The following is a 17,739-nucleotide window of genomic DNA, read 5'->3' as shown; positions in this document are numbered from 1 at the left end:
GGCAAGCCTGACTAGATCAATGTCTGACCCTCCATCTACTGAATTTATTGGCAATAATTCTCTAAATGGGAAGGCATAATCTGTTGGTAACTCATCTTGTTTCAGAATAAATGTTGTCTGGAGGACTCTCATGTAGAATGGAACAAATCATATCTGCCACATTCAAATATGCAGTATGATTGGCCCTATTAAGTGTTATAATTGCTGCCTATAACATAACATGAGGAGGAGTGTGTTTAATTGACAGAGGACACAATCTACACGTGGGAACTCTGGGCCCACACTGTGTACGTGATGCTCTCCTAATACTCAGGCCCAAGTCCCTCCACAGACAGTCCCACCTGACCCTTTCTCTGCCCAGCCCCCAAGCTGCCCCCATGCCTGAGAGACCATTTGGCTCTCTCAGAAACTCCCTCTGCCCAGGGCAAGGCCACAGCACAAGGCTTAGAAGAGGACTTCCATGCCCTCATTTCCAGGATTGGCCCTTTCCAGAGTGAATGACAGGAGGGATAGCCATTCTCTTTGTGGCAGACGCCCTTCATAGGAATGTCATTTTGCCCTTTGCCTCTTCTCACCCCCCAACCTAAGAAAAAATATCAGAACTCGGTAGTGTGGCATCAGTACATCATCCAAAACCACGTATACAACCAAATGTGCAGTCCCTTTCCACAGTATTTCCCAGGACGACCTGAGGGCCAGAGCTATTCACCCTTCAGTCACCTCCATGCTCTCCTCTGATCTCCTGGTAGCAACTGCCTAAGGAATTACAAGTCTACAGCTTCCAAAAGTAATAGCATACAAGGCACAGGGCAGCATAAATCTACACATAAGAAAGAAACCTTTCTTTAGAGTAAATATAATCTGCAGAGATGCAGCTCTATCTCCCAGCGAGTTAACTTTTTATGCACTTCAGCTAAGCTGCAGTTTTTTAAACATCTGTTTTAGATTAAAGTTTTTGCTATACATTAGGAATACTTAAAACTCCACTGGGACAGGTTACCGAAACGCAAGTAGAGTCTTTCATCAAAGAGAAACACAAGCCTTGGCCTCCTAGAAGGTAGAAAATAACAAGCATCATTTAAATAAGTAATCCAAATTCTCATTTCTACTCACAAAGTTAAAAAAAAAATTAGGGTCTAATATTACCCAGAATTATTTTGTCATTTGTGTAATAAAGAAGGCAATATCACAAAAGCATCCATTAATTCAACTGTTTTATTGAGCAGGGGCTCAATGTGCTGGGCTCTGGGCTAAGTGCTAAAGATAACAGCCAGGAAAATACTCTCATTTCCCTATAGTCTATTTAAATAGGGGAAAGGATGGAATATTTACTCTGTCAAGTATTAATGTTATTTTACAAGCCAGAATTTTTTTAATTTAATGATTACATTATCTATAATTTAACCTAATTTCTGTTTTTGAATCATCTCACTAGATTAGTGGGAAACTTAACCTCCGTCTTTTTCATCCCCATCCCCTTCCCTTATTGTGCCTTCCCTTATCGTGCTCCTGGTTCTGGAATTTTCTACAATGTAAGATATGTAGGAATGCAGGATGAGGATGGCACCGTTGTCTTCTGTCCTAGTCCTTTCAGGTCTGATCACCTTCAACTGTGTCTGTGCTGTGCTTGGGAGCATGGGGATCTGGGGCTGTCTCTGGTCCCACGGCCCAGACACTGCACACAAGCATTCCCCATCCCCTCCCTCCCAGTAGCTCTCCTGAGGAAGCAGGGGTCTGTTCCCTTCGCTCTTAAGTCCCCTGGTTTTTTATGCTCTTATTGCCCTCTCGCCACACCCGCTGTGACAGCTGGGTGTGGGGGACTGTCTTTCTAGTGGTGGGGAAGGCACTTTCCTTCATGTTCAGTTAAGTATTTTGCCTTTGCTCCAAATCTGCTCTCAGTTCTGGACTTGGCTTTTGGAAACAGAAAAGCACTGATTATTTCCCTTATCTGTCCTGGTGCATTTCTCCCCTGTTGGACACAAACTCAACCATCATCTTAAATGGGGGAAAGAAAAAGGGTAGAAAAATACGTGTATAGGTCAGGATCTCAAAATATGATCCTGCCACACGAGTAAAGAATGTTGAGAAAAATTGGCTACGTAATTGGAAAAATAGATTGGCTCTGCACCTCACTGAACATACCAAAATACATATCTAGACACACACACAGTTTTTTTTATTTTTAATCCAAATAAATCTAGGAAAAAGACTAGTTTTCTTCCTACTCAGTTAAATTCACTTTTTTGGCGTACACTTCTGTGAGTTTTAATGGGTATAGATTCATGTAACCACCACAAATGAAATTCAGAACAATTCCATCAACTCTAACATCAACTCATATTGTCCTTTTGTAGTCAAACTCTCTCCCATCCCTAAGCCCTGGCAGCCACTGATTAGGTCTCTGTGTCCATAGTTTTGCCTTTTCCAGAATGTCATGTAAGTAGAAATATACAGTGTGCAAATTTTAGAAGCTGTCTTATTTCGCTTAGCAGAATGCATTTGGGATTCATCTATGGTGTTGCATACATCAGTGTTCTGTTCCTTTTTATTACTGAGAAGTATTACTCTGTGTGGATGAACCACGGTTTGTTTATCCATTCACCCAATGAAGGAAAATGGATTTTTTCCAGTTTGGGGCGATTATGATATTGCTGCTATAAACATTTGGGATTTGGGTACAGGTTTTTGAGTGTGTGTAAGTTCTCATTTCTCTAGCTAAACATCTAAAAGTGGTATTTCTGGGTTGTAAGGTAAGTATACGTTTAACTTCAGAAGGAACGGACAAGCTGTTTTCTAGAGTGGCTGTTACCATTTTACATTCCCACCAGGAATGTATGAAAGCTCCAGTTGTTCTGCATTTTCGCCAGCACCTGGGGTAAAGCTTTGTTTCGTTTTGTTTTGTTTGGGGGATAAGGGGTTGGGGGAGTTTTCTTATTTTAGCCATTTTAATAGGTGTGTAGTGGTATCTCATTGTGGTTTTAATTTGCATTTTCCTAATGACAAATGTTATTGATTACTTCTTCATGTGCTTATCTACCATCCATACATCTTTCTTGATGAAGCATGTACTCTGATCTTCTGTTAATTTTAAAAATTGGTTTATTTATTGGTTTTCTTATTGTTCAGTTATGAGAGGTTTTATGTATTCTAATTATAAGCCCTTCGTTAGACATGTGATTTGCAAATATTTTCTCCCAGTCTCCAGCTTTTCTTTTCATTTTCTTAAGAAAATACTGGTTTTATAATTTAATAAAACTTTAAATACTGGTGTATATTTATCTACTTTCTAGCTAATAAAGGACTTTCTAAACAAAACATTATGAAAAAAATGAACAGGTAATTAAATATGATTTTTTTTATGGAAAAAATTACTAAAAAATTAAAAGTCAAGTAACAAATTAGAGAAGATGTTTTCATACACCTAATCTATAAAAGACTGATAACTTTAGTATATATAGAGCCCACACAAATTGGTAAGAAAAACATTAACACTCTGATAGGAAAATGTACAAAGGGCATTGGGAGTCATTTCAATGAAGAAACTCAAATGGCAAATAAATGTGTATTTCAAAAGTTTAACCTTACTATTAATTAAAGAAATGCAAAAGAAAAAAACAATGAAGTATCATTTTGCCTACCAAATTGGCAAAGATTTTTTTAAGGTGGTGATAATACTCAGTATTAGGTAAGGCATGAGGACACAGAAAGTAGGAGGATAAATTGAGTCAGTCTTCTTGGAAGGCAGTTTGGCACTGTGTCTAAACAGTCTTAAAACTGTTCATACCCTTTGACCCACTGCTTCCTCTTCTAGGAATTTCTCAGAAAGGCCAGAGAAGGCAGAAGGCCAGGGAACACTTAGAGCTAGAGGAGAGGCCATGCACATATACACCATCATCCTTAAACTCATTTAATACATACGATTTCCATGCTGTACATAGCAACAAGGCTTTCCTGCCTCCACCCAACTTTGAGCTGGAGCTGTTGCTGGCTAAGCAACCCGTACCATTCATATGTTCAGAAACTTGTGCTTTTCCCATGTGGCTCCTCCAGGACACCTCTGCACTGGGCTGCAGCTGCAGGGAAGGCAGAATGTGTCCAGTCACTGCTGGAGCTGGGCATGGACAGCAACCTGCGGGATATCAATGAGAGTACGCCCCTTGCCTATGCCCTCTACTGCGGTCACTCGGCATGTGTCAAACTCCTCTCCCAAGAGAGCAGGTGAGTACACCAGGAGGCACTCATTTTTTCCTTCCTCTCAAAGGTTTATAAAGTTGGATGAAATTTCTTAAATTGCCAATGTGCAAAACCAGAAATAACCTAATATTATAATTACAAGATTTAATTAATAGTATACAATATTAAACATATTAAATAATTATATAGTTAATTCGTTTGCCATTATCTAGCATAAAGTAAAACATTCTCAACTACGTGGAGCAAAATGATAGTAGTAAACCTAAATCCATCAGCCTAGTATTCACTGGACTGGAATCTCTTCTTTCCTGTTTCACCCTTTCCTCTTTCCTTTATGCCGTGTCCTCTTAATCCGTTTGCCTAAATCAGCAATTCTCAAACTTTTTGTTCTCAGGACACTTTTACATTCTCAAAAATTACTAAGGATCCCAAAGAACTTTTGTTTATGTGAGTTACATTTATCAATATTTAGGGCATTAGAGGGCTGGCCAGTAAGCTCAGTTGTTTAGAGTGCAGTGTTACAACACCAAGGTCAAGGGTTTGGATCCCCTCACCAGCCAGCTGCCAAAAAAATTAGGGCATTAGAAATTAAAACTAGGAAATTTTTAATAAAATATTTATTTAGTTATTCATTTAAAACAATAATAAACCCATTACACTTACACATTAACATAAAAACCATATTAATTAATATTGAATATTTTTATTAAAAACAACAAATTTTAATGAGAAGAGCAGCATTGTTTAAGATTTTTGGCAAGTCTCTTTGATATCTTAACAGAAGCTTAGTAGAAGACACCTGGGCTCACACATCTGCTTCTGCATTCAGTCTGTTGCAATATGATGTCTTGATTGAAGTAGATGAAGACCATTTGGCCTCACATGGATATGTGGTTGGAAAAGGGAGGACTATTTCAATAGCCTTTTCAGATAATTGTGGATGTTTTTCTTTGATACTAAGCCAAAATTTGACAAGTACTATAATAATTTCCTAAAAGTTAGTTGACAGAGACACAGTGAGCGCCCGACCTGGCACAGCACTGTGAGTGACCCCTGGCACAGCTCTGTTCGGGGGGTGAATGCCCACCCAGCTCCCGCCTGCACCACCAAGCCACTCACCGCCCCGGTGCTGCCTCCATTTTCCTAGGTGCGGGCAGCCCCGCCTGGCTCGGCCATCACTGAGCCCTCCCACTTGCTTGGCCTGGCGCGGGGCTTTCCGGAGCCTGCGGGCCGGCCTCCCCTCCCACTCCCTCCGCGGTTCTCTGGCAGGGCTGGTGGCGGGGGGCGTCCCTGGCCAGTGTCGGGAGGGCAAGGAAGTACGGGCGGGCTGACTCTCACTCCACCACACCCTGGACTCCGGCCCCAGGTAAACTCCCTGTTCCCGGGAGGCAGATACCATCTCTGCAGCCACCAGTTTGGAAAAAAGCCTAACGAATTTCTGGTTGGGAATAGTGTGGTAGGAGAGTTCCCAGGTCTGCTTGAACCTGCCAGAGACCAGGCTGCAGGTGGGCGCTAGACTCGGTTTATACTGGGGGGATACAAAGGTGAACAAGACCCGAGAAAGATCTACATAGTGCTACAAAGGCACCCAGAGAGACCGGTCGTCTGTGCCTAGCAGAAACCTGGTAGACTTCCTGGGCAAGGCGGTGCCGAGCAGGGTCTTGAAGGCCCAGCTGATAGAGGAGGGGTGCAGAAGACACACCCCAGCCCAGCACAGTGTGCACAGAGTGGGGAGTCGTGCGGCCAGGGAGGCGGAGACTCAACAGAAACAACACACCTGGTGGGGTCGCCACTGCACGATCTAACAGCCTGGGCCAGAGCACACAGAACAGGGAGAAGTCCTGCACAGGAAGTGAAAGCTCAACAGAGATCACACACCCTGTGGTACGTGATCCACCAGCCCAGCAGAGTCCAAGCTGACCAGAAAGGTGGCTCCTCAGAGAAGCCCAAGACCCGAGGCAACCACACACACAAGGCACTAGAGGCCAACTGAGCAGTCACGGAGGGAGCCATACGAAATGGGCAACCACAGCAACATCCTAGTTAGTCATTAGTCTCAAACCGGTGGACTGTGAAACCCCCTGCCACAATGAATAAACACCAAAAAAAAGATACCAGAAATACAAAAAAATCAAGAAAGTACACCACCAAAAGTTAATAAATCTCAAACTCTAGATCCTATAGAACAAGAAGCCCTTGAAATAACTGATAAGGAATTTCGAGTGATAATTCTAAGGAAACTGAATGAGATACAAGAAAACTCAGCTAGACATCATGATGAAATGAGGAAAAGTATACAGGATCTGAAAGAGGAAATGTACAAGGAAATCAATGTCCTGAAAAAAAAATGTAGCAGAACTTGCTGAACTGAAGAAGTTATTCAGTGAAATAAAAAACACAATGGAGAGTTTAACCAGCAGGCTTGTCGAAGTTGAAGAGAGAACCTCTGAACTTGAAGATGGGCTGTTTGAAATAACACAAGCAGACAAAAAGAAAGAAAAAAGAATCAAGGACATTGAAGAAAATCTGAGAGAGATATCAGACAACCTTAAGCAATCAAATATCCGAGTCATGGGTATTCCAGAAGGGGAGGAAAATGGAGATTCCATTGAAACCATATTCAACAAAATAGGGGCAGAAAACTTCCCAGGTATAGGAAAAATCACAGATCTTCAGATCCAGGAAGCTCAACGATCTCCAAATGTATTCAACCCAAAAAGACCTTCTCCAAGACATGTCATAGTCAAATTGGCAAAACTCAGAGACAAAGAGAGAATCTTAAAAGCTGCAAGAGAGAAGCATCAAATCACCTATAAGGGAGCCCCAATCAGGTTAACATCAGACTTTTCATCACAAACCCTAAAAGCTAGAAAGGAATGGGATGATATATTCAAAATACTAAAAGACAAAGATTGCCAGCCAAGAATACTCTACCCTGCAAGGCTATCCTTCCAAAATGAGGGGCAAATAGTATATTTCTCAGACAAACAAAAACTGTGGGAATTCACTACCACACGACCACCCTTACAAGAAATTCTCAAGGGAGTACTGGGTTTGGTGCCTGAAAAATAACTACCACTGCCATAAAAACCCAAGAAAAATCAAAACCCGCTAGTATAATAAAAATGGCATTCATGAAGAGAAAACAAGCTAACAAAAACACTATCTACAACCTAAGGAACCAACAAACACAGAAACCAAACAGTAAATCAGAAAGCAAGGAACAAAAGACACCTAAGACAACCAAACAACCAATAAAATGCTAGGAATAAATCAACACCTTTCAATAACAACTCTTAATGTAAAAGGCTTAAATTCCCCAATTAAAAGACACAGACTGGCTGACTGGATCAAAAAGCAGGACCCAACTATATGCTGCCTACAAGAGACCCACCTCACCCATAAAGATTCACACAGACTAAGAGTGAAAGGATGGAAAAAGATTTACCATGCAAACAGAAAAGAAAAATGAGCTGGAGTAGCTATTCTTATATCTGATAAAATAGACTTTAAACTAAAAACCATAAAAAGAGACAATGAGGGACACTACTTAATGATAAAAGGACTGATCCATCAAGAAGACATAACAATCATAAATATGTACGCCCCCAATGTTGGAGCAGCCAGATTTATAAAACAAACTCTATTAGACCTAAAGAAGGAAATAGACACTAATACCATAATAGCAGGGGACCTGAACACCCCACTGTCAATATTAGACAGATCATCTAGGCAAAGAATCAGTAGAGAAACACAAGATCTAAACAAGACTCTAGACCAATTGGAATTGGCAGATATCTACAACAACCTCAGATTCCATCCAACAACCTCAGAATATTCATTCTTCTCATCAGCACATGGATCATTCTCCAGGATAGATCACATATTAGGTCACAAATCAAGTCTCAATAAATTCAAAAAAATTGGAATTATCCCATGTATCTTCTCAGACCACAATGGATTAAAACTAGAAATTAATAACAAACAAAACTCTGGAAACTATACAAACACATGGAAATTAAACAGCATTCTACTTAATGACATATGGGTCCAAGAAGAAATCAAGCAGGAAATCAAAAAATTTATTGAAACTAATGAAAACAATGATACATCATACCAAAACCCGTGGGATACTGCAAAAGCAGTATTGAGGGGAAAATTTATTGCATTAAATGCTCACTTTAGAAGAATAGAAAGATGGCAAGTGAACAACCTAACACTTCACCTTAAAGAACTAGAAAAACAAGAACAATCCAAATCTAAAGCTAGCAGACAGAAAGAAATCATTAAGATCAGAGCAGAACTGAATGAAATTGAAAACCAAAAAACAATTCAAAAGATCAACGAATCAAAAAGTTGATTTTTTGAAAAGATAAATAAAATTGACAAACCATTAGCATGGCTAACAAAAAAAAGAAGAGAGAAGACTCAAATAACAAAAATTAGAAATGAAAAAGGTGATATTACAACTGATTCATCTGAAATACAAGGAATCATTCGAGACTACTATAAACAACTATATGCCAACAAATTTGAAAATCTGGAGGAAATGGATAAATTTCTGGACACACACAAGCTCCCAAAACTGAACCGTGAAGACGGAGAAAATTTGAACAGACCAATAACAATAAAGGAGATTGAAGCTGTTATCAGAAGGCTCCCAACAAAGAAAAGCCCAGGACCAGATGGATTCACAGCAGAATTTTACCAAACATTCAAAGAGGAATTGACACCGATTCTTTACAAACTATTCCAAAAGATTGAAACGGACGCAAATCTCCCAAACTCATTCTATGAAGCAAACATCATCCTGATACCAAAACCAGGTAAAGATATAACCAAAAAAGAAAACTACAGCCCGATATCCTTGATGAATATAGATGCAAAAGTCCTCATTAAAATACTAGCAAACAGAATACAGCAACACATATGTAAAATTATTCATCACGATCAAGTGGGATTCATCCCAGGGATGCAAGGTTGGTTCAACATACGCAAATCAATAAATGTGATACACCATATTAATAAAGTCAAACACAAGGACCATATGATCATCTCTATAGATGCTGAAAAAGCATTTGATAAAGTTCAGCACTCATCCATGACAAAGACCCTCTATAAGTTAGGTATAGAGGGAAAGTATCTCAACATAATTAAAGCCATATATGACAAACCCACAGCCAATATCATCCTGAATGGGGATAAGCTGAAAGCTTTTCCTTTAAGAACAGGAACTAGACAAGGATGCCCACTCTCACCACTCCTATTCAACATAGTGTTGGAAGTACTAGCCAGAGCAATCAGAGAAGAGAAGGAAATAAAGGGCATCCATATTGGAAAAGATGAAGTCAAACGGTCCCTGTTTGCAGATGACATGATCCTATATATCGAACAGCCTAAAACCTCTACAAAAAAACTGCTGGAATTGATAAATGATTTCAGCACAGTAGCAGGATACAAAATCAACACACAAAAATCAGTAGCATTTCTTTTCTCCAATAGTGAACATGCAGAAAGAGAAATCAAGAAAGCCTGCCCATTTACAATAGCCACCAAAAAAATAAAATACTTAGGAATTGAGTTAACCAAGGATGTGAAAAATCTCTATAATGAGAACTACAAACCACTGCTGAGAGAAATTAGAGAGGATACAAGAAGATGGAAAGATATCCCATGCTCTTGGATTGGAAGAATCAACATAGTGAAAATGTCCATACTACCCAAAGTGATATACAAATTCCATGCAATCCCCATCAAAATTCCAATGACATTTTTCTCAGAAATGGAAAGAACTATCCACACATTTATATGGAATAACAAAAGACCATGCATAGCCAAAGCAATGCTGAGCAAAAAAAATAAAGCTGGAGGCATAACACTACCTGACTTTAAGCTATACTACAAAGCTATAATAACCAAAACAGTATGGTACTGGCATAAAAACAGACACACTGACCAATGGAATAGAATAGAGAATCCAGAAATCAACCCACACACTTACTGCCAGCTGATCTTTGACAAAGGCACCAAGCCTATTCCCTGGCGAAGGGACTGCCTCTTCAGCAAATGGTGCTGGGATAACTGGATATCCATATGCAGGAGAATGAAACTAGATCCATACCTCTCGCCGTATGCTAAAATCAACTCAAAATGGATTAAGGATTTAAATATACACCCTGAAACAATAAAACTTCTTAAAGAAAACATAGGAGAAACACTTCAGGAAATAGGACTGGGCACAGACTTCATGAATACGACCCCAAAAGCACGGGCAACCAAAGGAAAAATAAACAAATGGGATTATATCAAACTAAAGAGCTTCTGCACAGCAAAAGAAACAATTAAAAGAGTTAAAAGACAACCAACAGAGTGGGAGAAAATATTTGCAAAATATATATCTGACAAAGGATTAATATCCAGAATATATAAGGAACTCAAACATCTTTACAAGAAGAAAACAAGCAACCCAATTAAAAAATGGGCAAAAGAGCTAAATAGGCATTTCTCTAAGGAAGATATCCAAATGGCCAACAGACATATGAAAAAATGCTCAACATCACTCAGCATCCGGGAAATGCAAATCAAAACCACATTGAGATACCATCTCACCCCAGTTAGGATGGCTAAAATCCAAAAGACTATGAACGATAAATGCTGGTGAGGCTGCGGAGAAAAAGGAACTCTCATACATTGTTGGTGGGACTGCAAAATGGTGCAGCCTCTATGGAAAATGGTATGGAGGTTCCTCGAACAATTGCTGATAGATCTACCATACGACCCAGCTATCCCACTGTTGGGAATATACCCAGAGGAATGGAAATCATCAAGTCGAAGGTATACCTGTTCCCCAATGTTTATCGCAGCACTCTTTACAATAGCCAAGAGTTGGAACCAGCCCAAATGCCCATCATCAGATGAGTGGATACGGAAAATGTGGTACATCTACACAATGGAATACTACTCAGCTATAAAAACGAATGAAATACTGCCATTTGCAACAACATGGATGTACCTTGAGAGAATTATATTAAGTGAAACAAGTCAGGCACAGAAAGAGAAATACCACATGTTCTCACTTATTGGTGGGAGCTAAAAATTAATATATAAATTCACACACACACACACACACACACACACACACACACACACACAAACCGGGGGGGGGGGGAAGAAGATATAACAACCACAATTACTTGAAGTTGATACGACAAGCAAACAGAAAGGACATTGTTGGGGGGGAGGGAGGGAGGGAGAAGAGAGGGAGGTTTTGGTGATGGGGAGCAATAATCAGCCACAATGTATATTGATAAAATAAAATTTAAAAAATAAAATAAAAAATAAAATAAAATAAAATAAAATAAATAAAAAATAAATAAATAAAAGTTAGTTGAGATGTACACTCTGTCACAGAATCAATGAATTGTTTGTACTCTATTACATTAAAATCCATTATTATAGGTTACACTTTAAATGGGTCTTATATCCATGAATGATTTTATAATATCTTACATTGGTCATTTGGAAAATATTGGTTTGTTTAGTTATGAAGATCTTCCAAATAATACATTTCATTATATAAAATCAAAAAGTCACATTTGTTAATCTCACCACTGATCTCATCAGAAAAGCTTTTATTACAGTGTGAATAATACAAGTTTTCCAAAATTCAAATTTTTGCTTGAAAGTTAGACTTTTGTCATTGGCAACGATAACTGCCAGTTGTTTTCCTTGAAATGACAGGCTCACTTTGTACATTTTTCATATGTTTTTATTGTATATATTTAAAGTATACAACATGATGTTTTGATATACATATACATAGTGAAATGATTACTAGTCAAGCCTATTAACATATCCCTCATTTCACATAGTTACTTTTCCATTTGTGTGGTAAGAACACCTAAAGGCTGTTCTCTAAGAAAATTTCTAGTACACAACACAATATTATTAGCCACAGTCCTCATGCTGTACTTACGATCTGTAGGTTTATTCATTCTACATAACTGCACCTTTGTACCCTTTGACCTACAGTTCCTCATCCCTCCACCCCACTCTTGCCTCTGGTTACCAGTGTTCTACTTTCCGCTTCTATGTATTTCACTTTGTGTGTTTTTGAGAAAATGCCTGCAAATACCCAACTCCAAATAACTGTAGTTTGTCTATAAGTCATAAAAATGGTGTTCCATGAAAAAAACTGTCTGGTTCAGCTGGCAACCCAAACAACTGCACAAGTGCTTTACCACAAGACAAACATCCTACCTCAGAATGAAGCAGAATTATGAGTGCTTCATATTTTGTCAAAAAATGTATCCCTGAGGGTCAATATTTAATCAATAACTTCTACTGCCTCAACAAGGACATTAAGTTAAATGACTTTTTTTTTTACTGCAAGTTCATTGATGCCACTGTTGTCCTGATTTATGCTAAGTCACTCACAATTTTACCCAGCATGTCTATTGCACCATCAGTGCAAAGGCAGCACAGTGAAAAAGGCAGATAACATCTTAGTGTTATTATGAATATGGTTTTAACATCATGAAATCCATGGAAAAGTCTTGGGGACCCCACAGGGTTCAGCGGACCACACTTTGAGACCCATTGGCCCAAATCACAATCTGGAACAGGAGGAGGAGATGGATTTCAGGAGATGCCAAAATAGCATTAATTAACATAGGAACATAGTGTGTACAGAGAAACTTGAATGAATGTCGAAGATTTCCCAGAGTTCTCTCTGATTATTTATGGGAGTTCAGAAACTGTGTTCAATATTTCAGAAAGCCTACTGGAAGATGAAAGAATGAAGATACAAATGCATCATGGGAATGAAGATTCAATTATGAACTGTGTGACCTGTAGAGAAAACATTCATTATATGCATCCAAAATAAGTGGTGATTTGTTCAAATTACAGATTACAATATCTCACTCCAAAAAGTAATGTTGCAGTCTGACCCTTAGGGGCATGCACATGAGTCAGGTGTCATCATTAATTTGTACCACAGAAAGCATTAAGTCAATCGGGGCCTCAAAAGAGAATTGCACAGAATCTTCCAAGGAACAAGAACAGAATAGTGCCTCAGGGAAACTCTCGACATAAGTAGAGCCAGCTGGACAACCACAGACCCTCCTTCAGAATCTGCCTGCACGTTGGGTGTTGCTCACCTCTCTTCTGATCTCTGACACGTCCACGTCCTCTGCTCCTGCTGCAGCCCAAGCTGAAGCTTCCTTCCTTGGTATCCTTTAGTATACTTTTTTTAAAAAATATTTTTCAACAGGAAATTCAGTAAAGATTGAAAGAGAAACACAGAACACTCCAACGACATAAAATGGGCAAGTTTCCTGAGGTGGATAATGCCTACACTATGTCCTTACCCCTGGGATCTCTTTCAGAGAAAGCCTAAAACCACACTCTCCCCACCTCTGCCACCCGCACCCTCCTCCTACAGTAGTTGAAGCCTGAACTCAAGGCCTTGGCCTTCATCTCTGTGACTTAAAACTTACACTCCTATTGTCCTTGAGAAGTAAGAACATTGATACTTTCAGCTTTTTTCAGCCTAGTTTATCCCTTGGTGAAAACAGATTATCTAAGGTAAATTTTGAAAGGATAGCCCCTGAGAGAGCAAGAAGAATCTGACTAAGAAACGGTCTAATTGGGCAGAGGACTGACCATGGTAAGGAACCACTTATGGATGGGGGTTACAAAGGGTGCCGCGAGTTCTTACGCCTCCCCTTTGACTTGAGAGGGCTTGGGGGTGTCTGTGAATGACCTCACACAACCTGATCAAGCAGATGGAATAGGAGGACACTATTTTGGTTAGTGACGTTGTCTCTACTTCCTGTCCTCACATATCAACCTTGCTGTTTTATATTCCCATAGAACAGAGCCTACTCGACCCCTTCCCTCCCAGAACAGCAGACCTCAGAAGAAGGAGGGACGGTTCAGCATGCTCAACCAAATCTTCTGCAAAAACAAGAAAGAAGAGCAGCAAGCCCATCAGAAGGATCACAACAGGGACCGATTCCGGGGGGAGGACACTTCGGAAGTTGATGACATCATCACCACCTTTGACAGCCTCGTGGATACCAACTGCCAAGAACAGCCTGGGGATCAGGTGGCTATGGTTGAATTTAAGAAAAGGACCCCAGAGAATCCAAAATATCTCTTGCCAGAAAAGAAACCTCTGGCCCGTAAGGGGCTTCCACCAATCAGAACGCAGAGTCTCCCACCCATCAACCTGGGCAATAACTTCCTGACAGCCTCCCACGGGGCCACTTCCCATGCTGGCCTAAGCTCTGGTCCTCATCATACTGCCCAGAGATCTCAGAAAAGTCGAAGTGAGCAGGATTTGTTAAATAACAGAACTGGCTGCCAGACATTGCTAGATAATGCCTGGAGGGGTGATTCTAACCAGGTATTCTCCTACAAGGCTTGGACTGTGTCTTCTTCTGATAAGCTGCCAGACAGATTGCTCACTGGCCGGTCTGGTCACCATGAGGTCTCAGGGCCACCACATCTTCCTCATCTACATAATCCTTCATCAGGTAATGTCCTTGATTTCTTCTTCTGATTCCTGGCAGGCCCCATATGGGAAATGTCTCATATAGTTCAAGGCTGGGAACTGGAGTGACAGTAGCCTAGAGATTAGGGCCACTTTTTTCTCCTGGAGCACCAGTGGATTCAAGATTTCCAGGCTACAGAAACATTTTGTTTTCTGCCCAGAGGGAAATTATCAAGTAAAAGTATATGCCTTCTCATCTTCCCAATAAGTATGCATGGTGTCTGCCAGATTGGCACAGGAATTTTGCTATGTCCACTAACGAGGATGCTTAACCAGGGTGTGTGACAAAATCACCTACAAGGGGTTGATTTGTTTGTGTAGTTGTCAGTTTTTAAAACAGGAATTCAATCCCCCCCCAGATTTACTGAACAAAATCTTGGTGACGAAAGAGATATAATAGCAATGCCTTGTTTGAATACACGCAGAAAGGTAACACATTCACACATTTATGGTTCAAGTCTCAACTTATAACAAAGGGTTACAAGGCATTTCTCCTGCCTGCCTCTTCCCCCAACTACCCAGTGCCTCTCATCCAAATCTACCAATGTCATTAATTGTTTATCCTTCCAGAGGTATTTTACACACACACATATATCTACATTTATATACAAGTAGTATGTATATATCCCCCTTTTAAATAAATGTATCGTGTATACAAGCAAATGTGTATGTATCTATTTCCCCCTTATAAATAAACGTATCACACTAAAGAATTTATTTTTATGTTTTAAGAATGATCCATAGGTGATTCTGATGTATACCAGAGACTAGGAACCACTGCTCTAAAGCAGAGGCCACAGGCAGCTTCCAAAATCTAAGTACCACAGTACCTTCGTTTGTTTTTAAGTGAATTAATTGCCAAGATTTCAAAACCATGACATTTTACATAAAAATCTAAAATTTTAGCTTCTCTTGAGAACTTGGAAATCTGGCAACACAGAACCCACATTCCCACGTGGCAATAATTGGTGGATCTGAATAACCACTGTCCCATTGGACACCACTTGTACACCACTGTCCCCAGTTCAATTCAGTCCACAACACTCTGTAGTGTATCTCCATGAAGTGTCAGATATTCCTTATCAACACATTTCTGTTGTTTTTCTTATAGTAGGATTAAAAGAAAAAAATGATATACTTCTTGAACCCATATTTCTGTCAAAAGCAGAAAAATGAAAGACAAAGAGGACAATGTGTTTTTTGAAAAGCAGTGGAGGGTCATATTTCTTTTTGGAAGAAGACTATTTCTTCCCATTTAACATGCCGACTGGTTGGTTAGCTCGGTTGGTTATAGCACGGTGCTGATAGCACGGGATAAATATGGATAAGCACATGAAGGCTTCCTGGTGTCTGGGAAAAACTCCACCCAAGATTCTGCTTCCTGCACAAAGCAGTGACACATTTGACTGGTGACATGAGTAATGTTTTTACATTTTTTCCACAGAAGAGTAAGGAAGGGAACTATTGGTCTGCCACCTTTGACATTTAGTGGACTCCATCACCTCAACACAGCCTGCTCTCTAGAGCTAGTCCTGGCATGGACAAGCTAATAACCTTTTTTGAAAGTCTTTTGAAAATTGAAGTCTTGTTTTATTGTTTTTTTGTTTTTTGTTTTCCTGTTCCAAGGACAGCTTTGGGTTGTCTCTTTTATATAAGTTAGGATTGAGTTCATCTGCCTGTAGTAGAAACCCAAAGTCACAGTGGTTTAAACAAGATAGAAGTTTCTTGCTTTTATATGAAAGAAGTCTGAAGTAGGCAGTTCCCAGACACTTGATGTCTCGGTGCTCACCAGAGACACGGGCTCCTTCCATCTATGTGCTTGGCAGCCTAACATATAGCTTCTCTCCTCCAGGTCATTTCACAGTCAATGGCTGATGGAGCAGAAGGAAGGAAGTAGATAAGGGGAAAGATGGATGTCCCCCAGCTGAATCAGTGCCCATTTAGAAGTCATCTGCCCGGGGCTAGCCAATTAGCTTAGTTGGTTAGAGCCTGGTGTTATAAACACCGCTGTCGAGGTTTTGGATCCCCATTCTGGCCATCCACCCCCCCCCCCCAAAAAAAACCCATCTGCCACAAGTCCCACACTTCTGTTCATATCTCATTGGCCAGAACTTTAGCCACACGGTCACACCTACCTGCAAGGGAAACCGGGAACTATATGTAGTCTTTTAGCTAGGCACATTGCTGTCCTCCCCAAATTGGACTCCTGTTTCTCAAGGAGAAGAGAGAGTACATGTATCAGACAGTGAACTAGTAGATTCTGCCACGTGTGCCACCCAGAAATTTCTATATTATTTGAAATAAAAGGAAATTCAGTAAACTTTTATTGGAGATTTTCTCAGTATCCAATGAAGTAACTGGAAAAGTCTTGGAGGAACAGAATAGCAGAAAAGCAGAAGTGAAATTCTCCAAGAGAATCTTAAGAAATGAGCTGTGTGTGTATCAAAGTATTTATTTTTTCAACCAATATTTTTGAGTTCTGATTATGACTAGGAGCCCTTCTAAGCAACTGAGTCATGTTAAAATAAGTGTCTCAAGAGTATTTAACCTCCAAATGAGCTTTAAGGGATGTGGATTTGCTAAAATGATTTTGCAGCTGACTCTAAATTGACTTTCTTCTTATGTTTAGACACAAAGACATAGGGTTTTAAAATGGAAAGGACCTTAGTGATTCAATTATTTATCCAATAATTATTGAGATTTTACCATTCTAATTTATCAAGAAACAGAATATCCAATGGTTAAGAGAGAGATTCTAAAGCCATTCTGCCTGGGTTCAAATTCTGGCTCTGCCACTTAGTTGCTCTACTTAATCTCTCTGAACCTTTGTTTCCTCATCTGAAAAATGGGAGAAAATGCCTGACTCACAGGGTTGTGGGTAGCTGTTAAGATTAAAAGTTGCTATGTGTAAACTACTTAGAACAGTGACTTGCACAAAGCATTCTACGTGTACACACACACATTGGTTGTTTTTAACTGTGTCGGGC

At 39.9% G+C, this 17,739-nt stretch overlaps 1 protein-coding gene across 1 annotated transcript in view; it reads left to right on the top strand.

Annotated features, from left to right (window-relative positions):
* ANKRD55 (ankyrin repeat domain 55) overlaps positions 1–17,739 on the top strand; it is an 80,060-nt gene that overhangs the window by 50,331 nt on the left and 11,990 nt on the right. Inside the window, exons 7-8 of the mRNA XM_063087850.1 lie at positions 4,051–4,218; positions 14,071–14,735. Coding sequence (XP_062943920.1) covers positions 4,051–4,218; positions 14,071–14,735 — 833 coding nt within the window. The remainder of the gene's footprint in view (positions 1–4,050; positions 4,219–14,070; positions 14,736–17,739) is intronic.

Source organism: Cynocephalus volans, chromosome 2 (assembly GCF_027409185.1).
Source record: "Cynocephalus volans isolate mCynVol1 chromosome 2, mCynVol1.pri, whole genome shotgun sequence".
In the NCBI taxonomy this organism is placed as follows: Eukaryota; Metazoa; Chordata; class Mammalia; order Dermoptera; family Cynocephalidae; genus Cynocephalus; species Cynocephalus volans.
Note: the sequence above shows the minus strand (reverse complement) of the source record. Positions and strands in the feature narration are given on the sequence as shown.